At 38.0% G+C, this 23,096-nt stretch overlaps 1 protein-coding gene across 6 annotated transcripts in view; it reads right to left on the bottom strand.

Moving 5' to 3' along the window:
- RPGR (retinitis pigmentosa GTPase regulator) overlaps nt 1-23,096 on the bottom strand; it is a 74,819-nt gene that overhangs the window by 40,036 nt on the left and 11,687 nt on the right. For 5 of the 6 annotated variants that reach the window (XM_043896965.1, XM_043896964.1, XM_043896967.1 and 2 more), the window contains exons 7-13: nt 22,285-22,443; nt 17,207-17,362; nt 12,521-12,645; nt 9,888-10,073; nt 8,689-8,860; nt 4,778-4,875; nt 4,324-4,386 (exon numbers count right to left, since the gene is read on the bottom strand). In XM_043896965.1, the coding sequence (XP_043752900.1) occupies nt 4,324-4,386; nt 4,778-4,875; nt 8,689-8,860; nt 9,888-10,073; nt 12,521-12,645; nt 17,207-17,362; nt 22,285-22,443 (959 nt within the window). Of the gene's footprint in view, nt 1-1,124; nt 2,061-4,323; nt 4,387-4,777; nt 4,876-8,688; nt 8,861-9,887; nt 10,074-12,520; nt 12,646-17,206; nt 17,363-22,284; nt 22,444-23,096 lie in introns of all 6 variants that reach the window. The other variant, XM_043896968.1, reaches the window with a different exon arrangement.

Below are 23,096 nucleotides of genomic sequence, written 5' to 3'. Positions count from 1 at the left end.
TCCCCATCCCTTTCCTCCTCTCCCCCCTCTCCTTCCTGCTCCTCCCCATCCCCTTCCTCCTCTCCCTCCCCATCCCCTTCCTCCTCTCCCCCCTCTCCTTCCTGCTCCTCCCCATCCCCTTCCTCCTCTCCCTCCCCATCCCCTTCCTCCTCTCCCTCCCCATCCCCTTCCTCCTCTCCCCCCCCATCCCCTTCCTCCTCTTCCCTCTCTCGTTCCTGCTCCTCCCCATCCCCTTCCTGCTCTTCCCCCTCTCCTTCCTGCTCCTCCCCATCCCCTTCCTCCTCTCCCTCCCTATCCCCTTCCTCCTCTCCCTCCCCATCCCCTTCCTCTTCCTCCTCTCCTTCCTGTTCCTCCCCATCCCCTTCCCCTTCTCCCCCTTCTCCCTCCCCATCTCCTTCCTCCTCTCCCCTCTCTCCTTCCTTCTCCTCATCCCCTACCTCTTCTACCTCCCCATCTCCTTCCTCCTCTCCCCCTTCTGCTTTCTGTTCCTCCCCATCCCCTTCCTCCTCTCCCTCCCCATCTCCTTCCTCTTCTCCCACCTCTCCTTCCTGTTCCACACCATCCCTTTCCCCTCCCTCCCCATCTCCTTCCTCCTCCTCTTCCTCTCCTTCCTGCCCCTCCCCATCCCCTTCCTCCTCTCCCTCCCCTTCCTCCTCTCCTTCCTGCCCCCCCTCCTCTCCTTTCCCCTCTCTTTCCTCTCCTTCCTGCCATCTCCCCTCTTCTAACTCCTCCCCCTTCCCCTCCTGCTCTTCCTCCTCTTCTTTCTCTTTCCCTTCTTCTTTCCCCTTGTCTTTCTCTTCTTCCCCTTCTTCCTCACCTCCCTCCTCCTCTCCCTCCCCACCTCCCTGCTCCTTCTCTTCTGCTTCTTTCCTCCCTGTGCTTCTTTCCTCCTGGTGGCCCTGTTCCCTCTCCTTTGGCTGTTGTTCCTCCTCCTCCAGGTCTTTCTCTCCCTTCCCCAGGCTCTCTATTACTCCCTCTCCCATGTCTTCCCCCTCTTCTCCTTCCTCACTTCCTGTTCTACTTCTCTGTTCTACTCCTGAATTACCTTCCTTCCTGATTCCCTCACCTCCACCTTCAGGCACGTGTTCTGCCTCCCCCGCTAGCTTTCCCTTGCCTTCACTCACCTTAGCTCTGTCTGTAAGGTCATCTGACAGGAGCTCTGCTTCCTCCTCCTCTTTTTCTCCACACTCCTCCTCATTTGCCTCTATCTCTTGCTCCTCTTTTCCACTTCCTTCTGAATCATCTTCTCCTTCCTGTTCCTCTGGGATCCTTGATAAGTGATCACACTTAAACTCATATTTTGCCATGATTCTGGATAGCCTGTGTTTGGCCTCTTCACGTTCAATAAATTTTCTGCTATACCACAAGTTTTGATCAATTTCCACTTCATCATCCTCTTTCTCGCCATTGCTAAATTCTATTGACTCAGGCTGCTCGAAACCATCAGCTATACTTTGCTGACTTTCACCTTCCAAATAACTGTCTTCCTCCTCTATAGATTCTTGTTCACTGACAAAGATCATATCTGGCTTGTTCCCTTTACTTTCCTTAACAAAATCTTTATCTTCTTCATCCTCAATATTCATGTCTCTATTTGGTAAGTCGTCAAAAAATGTATCAATATTTTTTCTATTCTCTTCAGTTTTTTTTATATCCTTCAGATCTGTCATTTTCACCAGATCAGTTTTCATATCAGAGACTATTTCTTTTGCTTCTGAATCCTTCTGACTTTGTCCTTCATCACTTTCCTTTTCTATTTCCTCACTATAAAGTGGATAGACACTACGCTTATTTTCATGTCTAAAGGTCCCTTTTTGCAAACCCTCTGCACTGGTGCTGGTCTGAGGACTTTGCAGGTCTGAGTCACTACCTACGTCCTCGTCTGAAAATGCTTCCATAGATAAAGCCGCTGGCATCACGTACATTCCTTGTGCCAAAAGTTGTTTATATACTCTCCCATCTGTCACTTCTGGGGACATCTCTTCATTTTCATATTCATTACTATCATCATTTTCAGTATAAGTTGTATGCTGCTTCGGTTTCTCAATTATTTCTTGTTTCTGTAAATTTTTTGAAGTAATCGTCATACTACTAATTAGCTGATAAAGGTAACTTATTTACTACAAAATACTGCCAAGATTTTGAATTATCATAAATTTCACCTGGAGAATTAAAATGCCCAATTTTACCAGACATTTTCCTCAGATTTTGGTGGGTTTTTTTTGGAGGGGTATAATTTATGCCATTCTCTGTCTGTGGAGCATCTAATTTTGATTCAGTAACATGAATCTGTGTTTAACTTTCAAATTTACCACCTGCCTTAACTTTGCCATTACTCACAGTACCAATATTAATCTCTGCCCCTTTTCTTAATCTGAATCAATTCTTAAATATGTTTCCAGACTGATTTTGAAAAATACTGTTAAAAAATGCACTCTTTTCTACTTTCCCTATTGTTTTGTCAAATTTTGATTGGTCTTTTGAGTCCACAAAATTCTCAAAATCAAAGAAACTAAATGAAAATATGAATTTTTAAAAAACTTGAAATAAGAAAAAGCTTATTTCTAGAAGAAAAAATCTGAAAATTACAATGAAATATTTTTATCAATGCACTACATAATAATGAATATGTTTTTCTTTTCTAAACAACATCTTTTGAGTTTTCAAATTTTTGACCCTCTTCCTTTTATTTACTATATTCTTTAATTATAATAATTTGCATACATAAAAAACTATGAGAAAAATACTGAAGGCAAAATATAAAATTTTATAAGCTTTCTATAAAAACTTATATAATGAACCATTGAGGTTTTAATGATACATTAAGAATATGAAATTAACTTGTTGCTAGACAAAATAAGGCAAATCAAATTGTTGATCTAAATTCTATAAGCTAATGGACTGAAATAGTCTCTAGATAGTAAAAGCTCACTAAATCAAGTTTTATAAATTGTGAAGAGTGCTAGACCTAGGAAGAGGTCATTTTTTTGCTAAACAAATTATTAAAGCAGCACACGTTAAAAATATATAGAAATGCTATAATAAATCTTTTTTATTCACTAAAGTAGGCTTGGTAGGGCCTCTACGGAAAAGGACTATGTGAAATATAAAATACATATTAGTTTAAAAGAAAGTGCCTTCCTTTTGTTTGTTCTAGGTCTTTTCTTTAAAGTCACAATTCTTTCAATAGCCTTAAGACAGAGGCCCAGCTGTCAAAAATGATTTGTAAATGCATGTGCCTTTATTTCCTTAGCACAATAAAGCAGCACAGAAGAGGCAGCGCCCAGAGTCTAAGAGGAAGGAAAGACACACAAAAGATGTCTGCTTGGAAGTACAGTCAAGTCAACAAATCACTGAGCTTTGACAACTGTGTTAGGAAAAAAGCCCTCCCATATTCAAAAAGAATGCTGTTACTCAACATGCCTCTCAGTAAGATAGAGATATGACTAATGAGGACTGGCACTAAATTTTTATAATTTACCCAGATTCTCTTGCATTTCAGTGACTTTCATTTTAAGAATTTTTAGTTTAACAATGTGGCAAAGGTACTAGAAATATAAATGAAATGCGTTCTGTAGCCTTTGTCCTTCAATTTGCATTTCTCCAATTTATGTTTCTAATCCTGAACCCTTCATCATTTCACCTCACTGGTCTTTCAAGCCAGAAAATGCAAATGATTTCAGGTCAGGTTTTTATCTCTCCAGGATTGTGAAAAAACAGAATATTCCCTCCTCTTCTATTCATTTGTTATTCATTAAAAGTCTCTATCACTAATGCATGGTTTCTGACTAATTTCCAAATGTTCAATATTGTTTTTATGCTGCCAATTCCTTGATAAATTAAAGCCTATTACAAACACTGTAAAAGCAATTAGCAAATATTTTAACTAAAAACCACAAAACTTTAGAACTGGAAAAGAGGTTAATATCATCCTGTAAAGTCAGCAAGGTAACTCACCCAAAGTCACACTAAAACAAAGGGTGAGAGGCACTCATAAACAACTGGAGCCTCTTCTAATACTTAAGAATGGTAATAAATATCTTTTGCCTTGATGGTAACAAAGTATGGATACTGTCACTTATTAATGACTTCAAAGAGCAAATTTCAGCAGTGAAATTCTGCCAGTCTTCTTGTATCACAGAAAATACATACCAACAGAATAAGCCCAAATGGAGACTATACATATTGTATCCCCGTCTTTTAAATCCTAAAATAAGTTGAATACTTACCTTTCTTGAGTTCTTTCCAGAAACCTTTCAACAAAAATATAAACAATTCAAACTGTTCTTCCCACCATAGTAAAAATAACTCTCTGTATCATACCTTTTGCTTTTGAACTGGCGATAATTTTAGTTTTTCATTGGAATTCAGGTGCAACATGTGTGTCTGAAATAAATTTTTAAAAATATGTTCTAAAAAAATAAAGACTATATAACTGATTATATACTTATACATATGATTATATATTTATATATCATTATATGTTGATTTAAAATACATATAAATAAAAGTAATACAAAATAGTTCGGACAATCATATAATCAACTTTCAATTGCATACTAATAATGAGGGCTGAAATTAATTTTACAGTACTTAATCTATACTTTACTAAATCTGAGTTTAAAATAATGAATGAAACCAAGACAAAAACAAAAAGCTTTTTTCTATGTATATAATGGCTTAGGAGGTACACATATACACAGACATACACATACAAATACATGAGGAACTAAAACTCAAATTTGTATCTATATTGCACAAATAGGAAAACCAGTACCATATTTAAGATATCAGCAGTTTCTCCAAGGCTTTCTGAATCCTCTGCTGAAAGACTGTCTGTTTCTTTCTCTTTGGTCATTTTATGTTGAAAATAATCTGAATGATTAACATAGAAAAGATAGAACCAGATTTCAACAGAAAAGTGAAAGACAACTAGACAATAAACAGAAATTATTCTGCAATATAAAAGTACAGTTATAATTTTACTAATAGGTCAGTTGGTAAAGAATCCGCGTGCAATGCAGGAGACCCTGGTTCGATTCCTGGGTGTGAAAGATCTGCTGGAGAAGGGACAGGCTTCTACAGAATACACTCTGGTATTCTGGCCTGGAGAATTCCATGGACTGTATAGTCCAGGGGGTCGCAAAGAGTTGGACACAACTGAGTGATCTTCACTTTCTTTCACTTTCAAATGTCTTTTAACCTCATACTAAGGGAACTGAAGAGAATTCATTCACAGTGATAGCAGGTTTTAAAATCTTTCTGAAAATTTAAAGACCCTGACACTGATAAGATAACAACTGCTTCATTCATATGAACAGAGAAACATTATTCCTTTGGGATAAATACTACGAGGTATCAAGCACTATGATGGCCAGTGCCCAAAAGATCCCCATCAACTTATACCCTCCTGCTATGCATACACTTGTGTAGTTCCCTTCCACATTTTACCAGGTTGGTCTGTATGGCCAATAAAATAAGCAGATCAATTTGATGTTACTGTGGCTTATGTCTCAGTCCTATCTCGCTCTCTCCACCTCCCCCCCTCCCTCAGATCACTTGGCTCTGGGAGAAGCCATGCTGTGAGTATACCCAAGGAGAAGCCCATGTGATAAAGAAGTCCAGCCTCCTGCCAACATGAGTGAGCTTGCAAGAGGAGCATGAAATATCCTGACCCAGAATCACTGTTAGACTGGTCCTGGATTCTTGACCCTTAGAAACTGTGTGAGATAGTAAACGTTTGTTGTTTTAGCCTAAGTTTTAGGGTCACTGCTCATGTAGCAACAGAAAAATAGTACAGAGACCCAGAAACTTTCACAGAAAACCATAAGATTATTACATCATAAAGCAGATAATGGAAAGTTACAAGCTTCATTTGACCTTACATTTGTCTCAATTACTATATCCCCATTTAGCACATATATACTTATTTGAGAGGAGCTCCTTAATAAAGTCTTCACTGAAAATGCCAGTCCACAGTGCTCTCTCCCTTATAAATTCGTTCAATTCCAATGAATGAACAATCAGTTTGTCTTCATTCCATGTGAGGTATTAGGTAGGGGATACCAACTTAAGTAATTGCTAAATCTTAATGAACTTATAGTCTATAAGGGAATACAAAATATGTGATATAGGAGAATGAGAAATCCCATCCAAATGTGGGAGATGAGGAAAATTTTTCACTAAGGAGTTACAGGGAATGATGGATGAGTAGAATTCTGAGAGGTAGGGATGGAGGTAAATGGGGAAGAAAAGAAGTCTAGTGCTAACAGAAGCTGTGGAACAGCTGCCCTGAAAGCTTACCATGTGCTTGGGACAAAGGCTTTTATACATGTCAAGTTAACTTCATGATAATAAGAGAGGTAAGTGTTATATCCCCATTTCACAAATGAATACATTAAGGTTCAGTGACACTCTGCCTTCTGTCCTGATCTTTCCCTGGAACTACTCTTGTCAGGATCACCAAAAATGTCCAGGATGCCAGATCCATGGGATGCTTCTTTACACTCCTTTTTCTTGAGCTTTGAGCAGTACTTTGAATTTGTGACCCTAGTCTCTCATTTCCCTCCTTCTGCCCTACTGGCTGATAAGGTTGAGAAAAGTGGCTTTGCTGGTCTTCCCTCTCTTACCCTCTAAGCGTCAGACAGTCTCGAGGCAAAATGCTGAGTGCTCTTTTCTACTTCCATGAATTATAAATACCATCTCCACATTGACGGTTTCCAAATTTCTATTTCTTGTCCAGACCTCTATTCTGAATGTTATGCTTTCATTTTCAACAGCCTGCTTGATATTTCTACTTGGATGCCTCACAGGGATCTCAAACTCAGTTTTTAACTTTTTTCCTTCAAAGCAGTCAACCACCCTCCTGCCTACACATCTATGTGTAATTTATGAACAAGTTTAACAAGTTCACCTGGTTCTATGTGTAAAATATATTTCCCATGGGCTCACTTTTATATCTACTGTGAACACCTTAGGTCTGTACACCATCATCTCTTGCAAAAGGTTCTCAAGTTTTCTTCCCACCTCTAGTCTGGTATCCCTGCATCCACATGTAGGCAAAAATGATCATCTTAAAACATAAATGGGATTGGAGCACATTACTCCACTGTTTAAAATCCTTTAATGACTTTCTATTACACTTAAGAAAAACACTCAAATCACTTAGGCCTCTCATGGCCTATAAAACCATGATTTTTTTTTGCTGTCTCTTTTTCCAACATCATCTTGCCCTGTCTTTTCCTTCACTCTTGATTTTCCTTCACTCACTTTCTCTTCAACCCCAATGATCTTCTTTCCTTTTCCTATAGACTGCCTTTAACTACATTATTTTCTTTGCCTGGAATAGACACATCCTCTCTCTTTGTGTGGTTATTTTCTTACCCTTTGTTTTAGCTTAAATGTCACCTTGTCATCCATGTCTTCCCTAACCTCCTTATCTCCATAAGAAACACTGAAGTCTGCAAATAATTTAGAAAAAGTCACATTATATGTTGGATGTGTGCTCAGTCACTCGTGTCTGACTCAATGTGACCCCAAGGACTATAGACTGTCAGGCTCTTCTGTCCATGGAATTTTGTAAGCAAGAATACTGGAGTGGGTTGCCATTTCCTCCTCCAGGGATACAACTTACAAAATACTTATTAAGTTTGTTTTAGTAAACAGTCACAAGAAGATAAGGGATGGCTTTTCCTTTTACTCTAAAAAATTCTATCTTCACATTCTAATCTCTGGAAGTGGCAAACAACTTGCCCCAAACCATAAACTTGTCTTTTCCTTGCACACACTGTTGTCAGAATCTACTTTTCCCAGGTACAGGGCTGAAGAGTACCAGTGATTCTTATTTCCAAAGGAAACACAAAAGTTGTGGCAAGATGTAAGAAACCCTGCTCCTTATCAAGGTCCTGGATGTAGGGAATATTCCATTCCCATGGTCTACAGTCCTTGCCTGAGTTCCTGACCCTTTGTTACCTCAACCTTTTCTGTAGGTTCCTGAGCCCAAAGATATTAAAATGATCTGTCCCACTGTTTTTAATCCCAGATGCCCAGATTATCTTCTTAATTCCAAACCTACTGCTTACTCTGCTTTCCTAGTCCTGGCTTCCTGCCCCGTCCCTATCATCTGAGCACATGCCATGCGGCAACATAAACACATTCCTAAGATACATATAGTTAATAAATGTTGGCGCTGGCATCTGCTCCCAGATCAACTGGACTCTACATCCCATACTCCTAGCCATGATGCTATATTGCCTAAACACATAACTTCACATAGGGCCAAAAGACCTGTATGCAAATCCTGTTCATTTCATTTATAAAACTGAGTAACCTTGGGCAAGTCACTCAATCTCTTCAAAGCCTTGTTTTTCTCATATATAAAAATGAAGAATCTAACTCCCACCTATTTCGGGTTGCTTCTGGGTTTAAAGGTGATAATGTAAGAGAAGGTGATATGTATGTTATACACTGCTCTATAAAGATACGCTGCTGTCATCACATGGGATTTTTAAGGTCATCAGAGATGCTTTCTGTTAGTCAGAGTATTCCTGGATTTGAATTCGAATGAGATGTCAGTCTCTAACTAGGAAGAAAACAATTTAAGTGGAGAAAATATCTGAAGATGAACATGAAAACAGTAAGAATAAACGGTACATTTCTTCTGAGAGCAAGCAGAGCATCAAATGTTACCTGGCTCCATTGGGGGCGGAGAGTTTTCATTTTCAGTCATCATTTTCTCTAGCAGGTTAGTTGTAGACATAGAGAAAGGAACTAAGCGAGGCAAAAAACAAATGGGTTGTGGGGAAGTCCCTTCAACTGGAGGTAGTGTTCCCGTCATTCGAATAGAGTCTGGGGATTTCTCCTTTAAAGCAAACAGGTTAAATAGACTGTTAGATGATGTCATATATTTAATATTGATGTAAACTGCCCTGAGGTTGCAAAAACTATCGAAGAGAGAGACTTCAGATTGGCCAACATCCTACAATGTTCACTCTTGAATAATCCCCAAGGGCTCAAAAATGTTTTGTTTTGTTGCCTCTATGTCTAAGTTGCTCTAAATCGTCAATCTGGAGCTATGTTTTTCACCAGATGGGAAAAGTGTATGTGTGTTTTCTCTGCCTTCCCTGAAAGAAAACAGTTACTCAAGAAACACAAACCAACTACAAAATACTTACGGGATATTTCTTAATTTTTCCATATATACTTTTTCATAATAAAAAGCCAAATGTAACTTTTTACCTCTAAAGGCATACATTTGGGAATTTAAAGTAATTTTTATTTAAAAAGGAATGTCTCCTTTAAAAATTACTTGGGATTTTACTTTTTAAAATATAAGTGTCATTGTAATGATCATTTTATTTATTTTATTTTTTTTTGGTGATGATTTGTTTTTGTTATTATTACTACTTTTTTTCTTTCCATTTATTTTTATTAGTTGGAGGCTAATTACTTTATATAATGATCATTTTAAAGCACAGAATGAGAATCCCTAAATTTAATTAAGAAAGAACATTCCCTCTTTCAACCCAAAGTCCTTATTTTTTGTTTTCAACCTTTCATTACTTATACTATATAACCTTTCACTGCTCATGACGTATTAGCTTTAAAAGACAAAACCAAAATAGTAGTCAATTCATATACAGTTGAGACAACAATTTAGCAGTACCACTGTCTACAAAGGTTATCTATGATCATCTCAATTTTCTAATTTAACAGTTTAATTCTGAGTTTTCTTTAAAAGTTTGTAAGCCATTAATTCTAATCATTTTATATAGTAAATTTATCTAAGAAGATCCTTCTTTGGTTTAAAAAGAAAATAAATTTGTTTTCTTCCAGTTTTCTTTGCAGCACTAGACAGTCTTATTATATAGAACAGGTCACAAACGTACCCTCTCTCTACGGCGCACACGTGCTGATAAAGATCTCTGCAGCATGTTTTCTAAAGGTGGATCACTGATAGGCACAGATATAGCCGAAGGTAAGCAAGAATTATTTATTTCATCTGGCTCAACATCTTCTGCCATACCAAGTCGTGGAGTGGCAAAAACTAGCATGTGACATCCACCACAAGCAACCTGCAGCATAAATTCACCGATAAATTCATCGACATTGGCTTCAAACACAAATGGGTTTTTAGCAGTTTTTAGCTACAAAACATTAACTTAGCAGTAGACCTCCTAGACTGAATGATTGAATCTATCTCCTTCTCTCCCTCCACACACACACACACACACACACACACAACACACACACACACACACACACACAAAACACACGAATTACAATATATATTCTTTAAAAACTATTACGGAAAATTAGACCAAATCTAATACATCATTTTACTTTCAACTGAATATATAGTATAGAGAAAAAACTATCTGGCACATTATATTTCTCTTCACAAGTTAGAAAATGCTATTTTAATCTGGGAGCAACACTAACAACTTGAAAAAAATCAGACAAGTTCTACTTAAATATAAGTGATCCATGGGTCATGTCATTGTACAACAAAAACCATCACAATATTGTAAAGTAATTATCCTCCAATTAAAATAAATTTAATAAATTTAAAAAAGTAATAAGGGACCCAAGAATACATCAGTCTCTTGGGATAAACATGTCTTCAAGCCTTTCTCTTTACGTGAAGGTTTCTTAAGTTTAATGCTTAAAAGCCCCAAAAGCAAAATGCAAGCATGCACAATGGTGAAAGAATGAAAAACGTAATCAACATCTTAAGGACTTTAAGAAATAAGTAGTTTTCAATAAAATGCTTAAAAAAACATTATGTAGTGTTTACAATATAGAGACTTTTGGTATCTTCATAGAGTTCTACATTGCAACATAGAATAGCATACCCTGAACCTTTCCTTCATAATATTTCCAAAGTTAAAATGGATCTGTTTTATGTATAACATTTAAAAAAATTATCTTCCCCATAAGATTATACAGGGGCTTCCCTGGTGGCTAGATTGTAAAGAATCTGTCTGAAATGCGGGAGACCCGGATTCAATCTCTGGGTCAGGATGATCCCCTGGAGAAGCGAGTGGCAACCCACACCAGTATTCTTGCCTAGAGAGTCTCATGGACAGAGGAGCCTGGAGGACTATAGTCCATGGGGTTGCAAAGAGTCGGACACAACTGAGCAACCAACACACACACCCGCACACAGGATTATAAGCTCAGTGAGTGAGAATCTGGTCTCAGTGTTCATCACTGCATGCTCTGTATTGCTCATCCTCAGTCCAGTATCTTGTACCAAGCAGGTATTCATCAAATAGGTGTCAAATCAAGAAATGGGAAGTGTTCCACAGTATGAGGCTCTGAGCCTCTGGGGAACAAATTCCAAGTGATATTGTTAGGGGAAGCACACTGACTGAAACTGTGCACCCTGGCCAGGCACCACAGTAACCATTTGCATGAGTTATTTTACGACAGGAGGTCCTGGTAAGGAACAGGGAACTAATAAGCTACCACCAACCAGAAGAGTTCAGGAAAGGTCAAAAGAAGACACCACATGTCCGACCACCTCCCAGAATCCTTCTGTCTGGCATCCATCTTGGCTGAACAAGGCATGCACCACTAGGAAGGACTCTGAGTCAGAATGACTGGCTAACGACAACTCGGAAACTAACCCCATCACCATAAAACCTGAGACTGCGAGCCACGTAGCAGAGCAGTTCTCCTGGGTTCCCTTACCCTCCTGCTCTCCACCCGGGCGCCCTTCCCAATAAAATCTCTTGCTTTGTCAGCACATGTGTCTCCTCGGACAATTCATTTCAGAGTGTTAGACAAGAGCCCAGTTTTGGGCCCTAGAAGGGGTCCCCCTTCCTGCAACAATATTATCATCAGTGTGTGTGTGCATGTGTGTGTGCCTGTGGTGTGTGTGCACACAGTTGCTCAGTTATGTCTGACTCTTTGCAACCCCATGGACTGTAGCCTGCCAGGCTCCTCTGTCTGTGGGATTTTCTAGGCAAAAATACTGGAGTGGGTTGCCATTTCCTCTTTCAGGGGATATTCCTGACTCAGAGATCAAACTCAAATTTCTTGCATCTCCTGCACTGCAGGTGGATTCTTTACCACTGTGCCACCTGGGAAGCCCTTACTATTATCACAGACTAAACAAAATTTTCATCTATCGTTCTTAATTGGCAAGTGTTAGAAACAACAGAGATATGGTGCCTAATGCGGACAATACTGAAACAACACTTAATCCAAATAGCACTTAGCTAAATAAAAGTATTTTCAAAACTCATTTATTATCAGCAGGATCTGAGGGTCTGAATGGTATCTAACCCAACAAACATTTACAGATGACTACTATGAGTGAGAAGAAACACTAGAAAAAGGACAGATTTTCAGTGTTGTGATGTCTGACATTTGGCCTTTAGGACACAAGTATATTCACTAGATAGAGCCATGATAATATTTCATCTAAATGTAAAAGGACTCATTTTCTATGAAATCCCAAAAGAATCAAATATAGGAATATGAACACGTAAACAGGGAAATGTGAAGCCCTTACCAAATGTACTATATACTTCAAAAAATTAGAACACAATGCGGGAACGAACTGATTGGTAAAATTCTCCATTCCGAGTCCCAGTTTTCCATGTCGACCGTCTCCAAAAGTATACAAAAGGCCTGATTCTAAAATGAAAAAAAGAGAGAATTATGAAAGTGTTACTTTGATGGATCTATTTGTAAACAGTAGATATATTAATTGACATTGCAATTTTCCCCTCATATTCTGCATTGAATTTACTCTGGTCCATTGATGTTTCCACACTATGGTTTCTGTTGTCCACACATAACATTAGGCAATAGATACCACGAGAATAAATCACTAAGCCCTTGGTGGCTTGTGAAGTTGAGACCCAGTCCTGCGAGGTGTTGTATGGAGCAGCAGCAATCCAGCATGAGCTCTCATGATAAATACCACCTTATCAAAGAGAAGGAGATTTTTGTATTCTGACCTTCTACATCCCAATTTATTTTCTTTTTCCCTCAGGTCATTGAGGGTTTGTCAACTCTGGCGCTACAGACATTTGAGGTTGGATAATTCCCAACTATATGGGTTTGTCCTGTGCCTTGTGGAATGTTCAGCAATATCCATGGCTTCTATCTATTAAATGCCCGCCTCTGCAACTATGACAATCAAAAATATCTCCGATATTGCCATGTGTCCCCTGGGGAGACCAAAACACCACTAGACTGGATCAATCCTCTCTCTTACTTCTGCTTCGGGGTTGTGGAAAGCTCCTGAAGGAAATGCCATAAACCAACCATGCTGCTTGTTGGGGATACCAACATTGGGGGGGGGGGTCCCCTGTACAGCCGGGCCCAAGATAATGATGAGTAATTTTGTCACCTCGCCAGTTAATCTTTTTGTCTGCGGCCATAGCAGCTAGTCTGAACCTTCACTCCTCAAGCCTTTCCTGCATACTCTCCATCTCAAGTGAGGTCAGTGCCATGGAAGCAGAAATAAAGGAAATGGTGCCAGTACAGGTACAGAGGAGGGGCTCTCCCTCTAAACCAGTGATTAGGAAAGGCTTTCAAACTGAAGCTGAAAGGATTAGGGTTTAGCTACAAGAGGGAGGGAGCAAAGAATTTTTCAGGCAGAGGCCAGCAGTACATACCAAGCACAGAAAGCATAACACAGTCAAGAAGCCGAGAGGCAACCAATGTGTGTGGAGCACAAAGGGGAGAGTGGTATGAGATGAGTCTGAAGAGGTAACAAGGAGCCACACTGCAGAGTATCTTATTAGCTCATATTAAGCATTTTTGAACTCTACATTATGAACAAGTAAAAGTGAAAGTCGCTCACTCATGTCCAACTCTTTGCGACCCCATGGACTATACAAGTCCATGGAATTCTCCAGGCCAGAATACTGGAGTGGGTAGCCTTTCCCTTTTCCAGGGGATCTTCCCAACCCAGGGATCAAACCCAGGTCTCCCACATTGCAGGCAGATTCTTTACCAGCTGAGCCACCCGGGAAGCCCAAGAACACTGGAGTGGGTAGCCTATCCCTTCTCCAGGGGATCTTCCCAACCCAGGAATCGAACCGGGGTCTCCCGCATTGTAGGTGGATTCTAAGGCAGATATTAAGAACACCAATAACCTAAATGAATGGTTTTAAGCTGGGAAATGACAAGATCATATTTGGGAACTTGCACTTTAAGATGGCAAAGTAACCGTATACTAAGAAAAACCAAGAGAATTTTCTGAAAAAATAACCATAATTCACTGAAGTGGCAAGTTCAAAACTTAATATATTAAAAACAAAAAGATTCCCTATAAATAACCAATAAACCAGCATTTAGATTCTCAATTTAGATTGTTATAATTCTTACTTTTAGGTATTTGTTTCCTTTCTTTATGTGTACTCCCTATTTTTGTTGCTTTCCTCCTCCTTTTTTTGACCCTGATTTCCTTATTCACAAGGGCTTCCCTGGTGGCTCAGCTGGTGAAGAATCCGCCTGCAATGCGGGAGACCTGGGTTCGATCCCTGGGTTGGGAAGATCCCCTGGAGAAGGGAATGGCTACCCACTCCAGTATTCTTGCCTGGAGAATTCCATGGACTTTGTAGTCCATGGGGTTGCGGAGAGTCGGACACAACTGAGTGACTTTCACTTCCCTTATTCAAAATGTTAAGGTTTTTTTTTAAACTTGAGTATCTTTAGCCAGAAAAAATAAGCTCTGATCAAGCTGTCCGATCACACTTCCAACCTCAGAGAGCTTTTAAAAACATGAACCACTGGCTATAATGGGGAACTGGTAAGAACTTTCTGATAACTCACTACATACCTCTCATTAGTCTTGAACAACAACAAAAAAATTCATAACATCTACTCCTGCGGAGGACTCACGACCAAAACAGTCAAACAAAATTAATAATTCAATTATTTGTGCTATAATTTCTTTCATCAGGAGGAAAGGTATTACAAAATTTTAACCAAATAACCTAATTACATGTTAAAGGATCTGTAAAAAGTGTATATTTACTATTGTGGTGAACCAAGGATGAAAGAGCAGATAAAACCAAGGAGGGTCTTGTAATGCAGGAATGGAAAAACCAGACCCTTATCGTCCTTCCCTCCTCCATGTTGTAACTATTAATGGAACAGTATAACCTGTCTCCCCTCCTACCCCATTCAGTTCAGTTCAGTCACTCAGTCGCGTCCAACTCTTTGCAACTTCATGGACTGCACGCCAGGCCTCCCTGTCCATCACCAACTCCCGGAGTTTACTCAAACTCATGTCCACTCAGTCGGTGATGCTATCCAACCATCTCATCCTCTGTTATCCCCTTCTCCTCCCACCTTCAATTTCCCCCAGCATCAGGGTCTTTTAAGTCAGTTCTTTGCATCAGGTGGCCAAAGTGATGGAGTTTCAGCTTCAACATTAGTCCTTCCAATGAATATTCAGGACTGATTTCCTTTAGGATGTATTGGTTGGATCTCCTTGCAGTCCAAGGGACTCTCAAGAGTCTTCTCCAATACCATAGTTCAAAAGTATCAATTCTTCGGTGCTCAGCTTTCTTTATAGTCCAACTCTCACATCCATACACTTCCCCCACCCAGTATACTGGGTGTATGCCTCATCCAATCAGCAAATGACCCACAAGACCCCATCCCACTCCTTGTACCCTGGGTATAAAAGTGTACTGAGGACCCCTATTCAACATCGGTTCTTCCTTGAGCTGGCCCACTGTTCTAACAGTGTCTCCCACTCTAATAAATTTTATTTTCCTCTCATTCTGTCTCATGTCTGGAAATTCTTTTCCAGTCTGCACCCAGACCACGACAACTATCAGTGGCAATTTAGATAGAGTTGATGGAAAATGGCAGTAAGGACAGAGAAACTGAGTTTAAGGGCCCAGCAGTAAGGCATACATATCAACAACTTTTCTGGGACTATGAATGAATAATTCTTTACATTGTGTATAGTTCAATTTCATGCTACATTAACAAGGACTTTAAGGTAGTAACAAGGATGTTCATTAACATAACAAGGATGTACATTAACAAGGACTTTAACGTAATGGGCTTCCTTTGTGGTTCAGATGGTAAAGAATCTGCTTGCAATACAAAGACCCAGGTTTGATCCCTGGGTTGGGAAGATTCCCAGGAGAAGGAAATGGCAATCCACTCCAGTATTCTTGCCTAGGAAATTCCACAGACAGAGGAACCTGGTGGGCTACAGTCCATGGGGTCACAAAGAGTCGGACACGACTTAGCAACTACACTTAGCGACTGTACTTTTAACAAGGACACTGATACTGGAAAACAGGCAACCAGTGCTCTCTGAAAGGTTCTTTGGGGAACAAGGGCCAGTATATGGCAGTACCTTGCATTTGCTGATCCCTACTTCCCCCAACCAGATACCATTAGATGAGCTCCACCATAGCAGAAACTTTTGTAGAGAAGGAGGAAAACACAGAAATACCAGTATCTGGATTATTTCAAATATTATATGAGTTACGACTTTTTAATGCTTTGCTTTTTCGATAGAACTGTGAGCTATAAATAAAAAAATTACAGAGCCTTTTGTTCCAAAGCAATTAAAATTGTGCAGTGTATGAATTATCTATGGGTGAGTCAGTCATTTTAGGGAAGCCCCTTTACTGAGTCCTACACTGGCAGCACCTAGTTTCTGTGGTTGAGAAGTAGGCCCAAAGCAGCATCTTCCCAGATAGAAGGAGAAACTACAGAGCAGGAGAGCGAGAACTGCTAGCACTGTGGAGAAAGTAGGAAAGTTACTCCTGAAAACACCTCCTAGTGGCAGAAGCATTCTAAGAATTTACTCAGCCTGAATGGTACTGTCAGATTGAACACGGAGAATGTTTTAAAATAAGTTCCTTCTTAGGAGATTTTCCTCTTGGTGTGAGCAGAGTTTAGAGCCTTCAAATCAATAGTTTCAAAAAGACTCCAGCTTTCTGCCAAAGTATAATACTATGGTCTCACCTCTGAGAGCACTGACGTATTTTGAGGCTCTAAATCTTCGGATCATTTACACTGATTTTAAATTGAACTAAAATATGAAAAAGGAGTTTACAACTTTATACATTGGCATATTAAACAAGGAATTACATTTTCTCACTTATTAATTCCTCTGTTTTAGTCAGATACATTCATTCTCTATAGTATTTATTTTGTAATAAAATATACCCAGTTCCATTAAGTATATTAACAGAAATTTGATCCATACCTGTTATCAAAGCTGTGTGATTTTCTCCACAGCAAACGTGACTTATTTTCTTATCCTTAACACTCTCAATGACTCTGGGTTCTGAAGTTTCAAAAATGAAAGTGCCAAGACCCAGTTGACCAAACTGTCCCAGCCCAAAGGTATACACGGCTTTCTCTGAAAAGGGAGAGGCAAATACCAGAAAAGGATTTCAGAGATACAGATACTGTCATCATTATATCTGGAAAAATGGTGATGGATCCTCTTCTATAAAGTACGTTAAGGGTCTCTCAAAGAAACACTCATGTAAGAATACCTAATACTTAACTATATATTCGATAAAGGAAGAGAAAAATGACAAGGTACACAGTTGTAACAATTATGTCATGGGCCTAATTCCATCTCTTACATATAATGATAGAAGGAACTGCTAAATACACAAAAGTCAGTGAAACCAAAAAAGTCCCTATAATTACCACTCAGTCAAAAAGCATCAGTTGTCATTAAGCTAATTCCTTTCACTGACTTAAATAAACGAATAGTGTTTCCCACAGAAAAGGTCCTTACTTTTAACAGTAGTTTAATGGAATAACCTATTTTAGAAAATAATCTCAGAGGAAAATCTGCATGAGAATTAAAACTTACAGCAGATATGCTACATTTATTCACAGGTAAAGCTCATTTAGAGCTTCCCTGGTAGCTCAGCTGGTAAAGAATCCACCCGCAATGCAGGAGACCCCAGTTTGATTCCTGGGTTGGGAAGATGCCCTGGAAAAGGGACAGGCTCCCCACTCCAGTGTTCTTGGGCTTCCCGGGTGGCTCAGATGGTAAAGCAGCCACCTGCAATGTGGGAGACCTGGGTTCGATCCACGGGTTGGGAGGATCCCCTGGAGGAGGGCATCACCACCCACTCTAGTATTCTTGCCTGGAGAATCCCCATAGACAGAGGAGCCTGGTGGGGGCCATGGGGTTGCAAAGCCTAGGACACGACTGAGCTACTAAGCACAGCACAGCACAAAGCTCATTTATTACGAAGTGCAATAATAATCAGAGGAGGGGAAAAGCCTTTCCTCTATATTATTTAAATTTTTAAAAAAATTTTATTGAAGTATAGTTGATTTACAATGTTGTGCTAATTACTGCTAGACAGCAAAGTGACTCAGTTATACATATATTCTTTTCATATTCTTTTCCATTATGGTTTATCATAGGATACTGAATATAAAATATGACCTTGCTGTTTATCCATCCTATGTAATATTAGTAGTTTTGAAGTGATTCCAAATGAACTCCAATAATTTAGTAAGTATTAGCTCATATAGTCTTGAGAAATGGAAAAGCCCAAGAACAGGATAAACAAGTGGCGACGTAAGTGTCCTTTTAGACACACAATGCTTCTGGGCCCCTGCCTCAGGAGGCACAGTGTCGACTGCATTGGTGTGCTTCTCCGCAGTGCAACACATTGCCTCTCCTGCTGCAGTTATAGAAGCGAGAGCTTCAGATTCAGATAGAAGCCCAAACCTTCATTACTACTAGCTGTGGCAAGCAGACAAGCTACTTAAATTCCCTAATGCTGTAAACTCTATCTAAAAGACCTGCTGCGAGGATTAAATGAGAAAACATACAGGAAGGTTTAAAAACACAATGGGACAGTCAGTAAGTAGTAAAAGAACAATTTTCTAAAAAGTAATTATCTAATCAACTCACCTTATTGGGACAACACAGGATACTGATGAACACATAACTATTGTCATATAGTTTTACATTTTTCTTTCTAATGTTTACTTCATGAATAAGACACAAAGATATTATTGCTTAAAGACAACACAGTGTCAAGGATATGAAGCCACACTGAGGCAATGGCAAAGAGACCTTTATTTTAGTGTAAAAAACACTATCTCTAGTAAAACTAATAATCACATAGCATATCTCCAATTCTAAACATTCAGCTTAATAGGAGGATGTTGGGTAAGTGAAAAAACTGTCTATCTCAAGCTGGCCAACAATTACTCCTAGTTTCTTGGGCTGTGAAATTAGGCTGTTCAGGCAGACTGAATCAAGTTACAAAAGTTTTGTCCTTATTCTGTTCCCTTGTGTGCTTGAATGATTAGCAATGACAATAGCTTCTATTATTTTTAAGTGACTGAAGACTCTTACCTAAGGACATTATATACAAAAATCAATATAATTTTTAGTCATCCCACCTTTGTAACATTTTTAACAATGTAATTCAATGTTAATAAATAATACCGTCTTAGGAAAACAGATTTGATTAGTTGGCTTCAGACAAATATTACTCTAATTTCACAGAATACATTTCATTTCACAACTAGATACTTGTGTAGCCCTGTAGAGATCTTAAGTTTGTCTAAATATAATCTGGAGAAGTTAAGTTCTTATTTTCTTTGAGGGTCCAGACTTCATTGTGAACCCAATCTAATAACCAAGCCTTTCTTGTCTTCTGATAACTGCTGTGGATGACATACAAAATGACATGGATCACTCGGTCTCACTTAAGTCTGTCCTAGTCCCAGTCTGATACTTTCTCAACAGCAATCCATCGTTTCCCTGACTATCACTACAACCAGTAGCTATATTGTGTAATCTATCGTAGTTATATAAAAATATCAAGTTTTAAATAAATTTATCAACAATGAACTAATTATCTTTAAAGTATTTTATTGACTTTAAGATCAGTAAAGTCGGATCTAAAGAGACTTTTAAGATCAGAATTACCGACACAAGAAAAAACAAAGCTGGGGAGGGCCTCCAGAGAATCATCTAATCCAAGCCATTCCCTTTAGTTAAGAGAACCATTTAGAACAGATGATTAGCTATTCTTGGCTTTATGATCTTGCAAAGTATCTGATAACTCTTAGGTATTTAACTTAGTACTTACTCAAACTGATGATCATACACTCTTTAGGTTCATTTCTTTATCAATTAGGACTAAATATTTAATATTTCTATCCATACTACTTCAGAACACAGGTTTCTCACCAGGACTGGCTCATAATAAAGCCTTCAAAGGTTCATGAATAAATTTTAAAAAATAGGCAAAGTAGTGAATCTTTCATACAGATAAATTTATACAATTTAAGGGGGTGTCTTTTATTATAAAATTAAGAGCTTTAAAATTTTTGTTTTGAAAATGACCCTTATTTTATGATATAATGGTGAAAACAGATTGCATTTTTCTTGCAATGTTCATATTTAGCCAAATGCAAACTGGAAGTTGGCAATCTTCTGTAGGTCCTCATATTTTCTTACAAAATAAAAAACTTAAAATATAAAAACTTTAATGATCTGTGAGATTCGAAAGTCTCCAAAAATCTGGAGAAAACAATCAGGTTCTGGCAACATGGCTTTTTACTTCAAAACAAAGCTCACAGAAAGCTAAATGTCTATTATACTATAAGAAACTATCACACTTATGTGCATATATGTGCATTTAAAATTTTAAGTATAATTAAAAGATTATCTTGAAAATATTTTATAATATATGGTTTAATGACACATTTTATATAGTCAACATTGCGTCCTTCAGAATAACTGTCAATTACCTAGTAAATTAATTCTTTCTATAATCTTGGTATAAACCTAGTAAATTAATTGGTATAAACCTTGGTATAAACCTAGTAAATTAATTCTTTCTATAATCTTGGTATAAACCAGAGAAAATACATGATGCAAGAATAAATTGCATTTCTGCCTACAGAATAAATTTTCAGATAATTTATAAAGATTAAAGTTTAATTCCTAGAATAAATCTTTCAGAAATTATATAAAAATTCACTTTATCAGCAGAAGTTTAAAAAAAATCTTAAACTTCAGAATTATTTCCAAATTTAGAGTGGAGGACCTGGAAAAAAATATTTCTCACATTGAAAATATTCCATCTGGAAATTGCAATTATGGGAAACCATAGCTTTATAAGCATGACCAGGACTAGAATAGGAAGTCAAGGAAAAGTGATGTAAGAGAGGAAAATCTAAAGATAATACACTGCTTAATCACCTTGCAACATTTAAGCAATATCTAAGAATTGGATGTTATTTAAAAATTTGTCTAGAACACTTCTAGCTTTGGGTTACTGAAGATTAAGTGGTGACTTCAAAAACTGTTTCTTTTTACTAAAAAGTATCATAATTATTCACTACCTAACTGCATTACCTCTATACTACTCATTTAAAATAAATCTAATGCTGAACAAATCTGGGAGCATCAATGTAAGCATATTAATAGGTAGTATATTTTAATTATATTGATTAGCATCCTAAGAAGTCACATATCATACCAAAAACAAAATTCAGAAGCCAAAAGGGACATTATCATTAAGGTTCTAACTCTGTATTCTTATCTGTCATTTAAAATCTTAACCCCCTTTAATGAATTACTGTAACAGACATAAAAATCACAAAGAAATCACCAAGTTAGATATTGTGAATATCAAAGAAAAGAATTACCAATGACAAGTAGAAAAGACTATTAACAAGGAGCTTCAAAATATACTTCAAAATACTTCAAAATAAAGTATTTCAGAAAAATTAATGTCAATTTTAAATATGGAATACATATACATGAGGAAAACAAAGTGTTCTTGAAAATAAGCTAAAAAAGTTATTTGCTTCCATTAAAGGTGTTAAGGTCATGAAAATGTCAATTATGTAAGCAAAAACGATTCAACAAGATTCATTTTTTTTCTACTTAGCAATATCTTCCATAGGCCAGAAATGTTAACTAACTATAGGAACAAAAAGTAGAGATCTTAACGGAAAAAGATGCAAAGTCAACTTACATGAAGTATCTGAAACATACAAACTCACTGAGGCAGAGACTTGAATGGTGGTTGCCAGGAACTAGGGTGGTGGAGAAGGGAGCTGCTAATAAATGGATTTCAGCTACGCAAAGGTGAAAGTTCTACAGACCTGTCATACCAGATTGTGCCTATAAGATAACATTACTGTATTATACAGTTAAAATTCTGTTAAGATGGTGGATCAGATGTTAAGTGTTCTTACCACAATAAAAATAAGCGAATGTTAAAAAAGGTTTTCATTAGGTACCACAGAAAGCAGGGAACGGAGCTGCACCCGTACCTGTAAGAACAACTGTGTGCCCTCCACCACAAGCAACTTGGATCACCTTCTCAGAAATTCCAGGCACCAGCTGGGGTACTTTGTGATTGACCAGGAGCTTTCTGGGAAGACCTAACTTCCCACTCTCCGGTTCTCCAAAGGTGTACAGTTCTCCCTCAGCTATTGAAGAAAAAAAAGAGGGATCGATGATGACAGAGACATGAACAAAATACTGGTCTTTTTGGTACATGTTCTTACGTTTGAAAAAAAATTTAGAAAACATAAACTTAATAAATCTGACCTTTCTTGAGATACTTAATAGTAAGGAATAAAGGTAGATTTTCCCTTCCTCTTGATTATTCTAATCCAAAATCTTCATGAAGAATTCATGACTATCACTACCAGTAACAACTAGAAAATTATTTTATCTGTTTCACAATACATAGACAAGATGATCTTACTTCTTCCACTTACTTTTAATAAAGAAAAATGTCTAGACATTAAATCCCCAAAAGGACATGGATTTTGTCTTGCTCACTATGATATTTATAGAACCTAGTAGTGTGTCTAGTCCATTAAATATAACACTTATTGCATAAATAATTGCTTTTCATGAAACTTTCTGTAGAAAACTCACTTATGTGTGAAGCAAATATGGTGAGTGAGCCTAAAAATGGCAGGTTTTACTCAGATGGCACTTTTTCCAGATAGACACTCCTACTAAGGAACTCATGTCATTTAATTGCTGCCTTGTCCATACCAATACTATTGATTTGCTTCTGTTATCACACTTAGCACACTATATTATGAGCTTCATGAAATCAGGAACTATT

This window comes from Cervus elaphus, chromosome X (assembly GCF_910594005.1).
Source record: "Cervus elaphus chromosome X, mCerEla1.1, whole genome shotgun sequence".
Classification (NCBI taxonomy): Eukaryota; Metazoa; Chordata; class Mammalia; order Artiodactyla; family Cervidae; genus Cervus; species Cervus elaphus.
The sequence above is the reverse complement of the archived record's forward strand: the minus strand, read 5'-3'. Positions and strand labels throughout refer to the sequence as shown.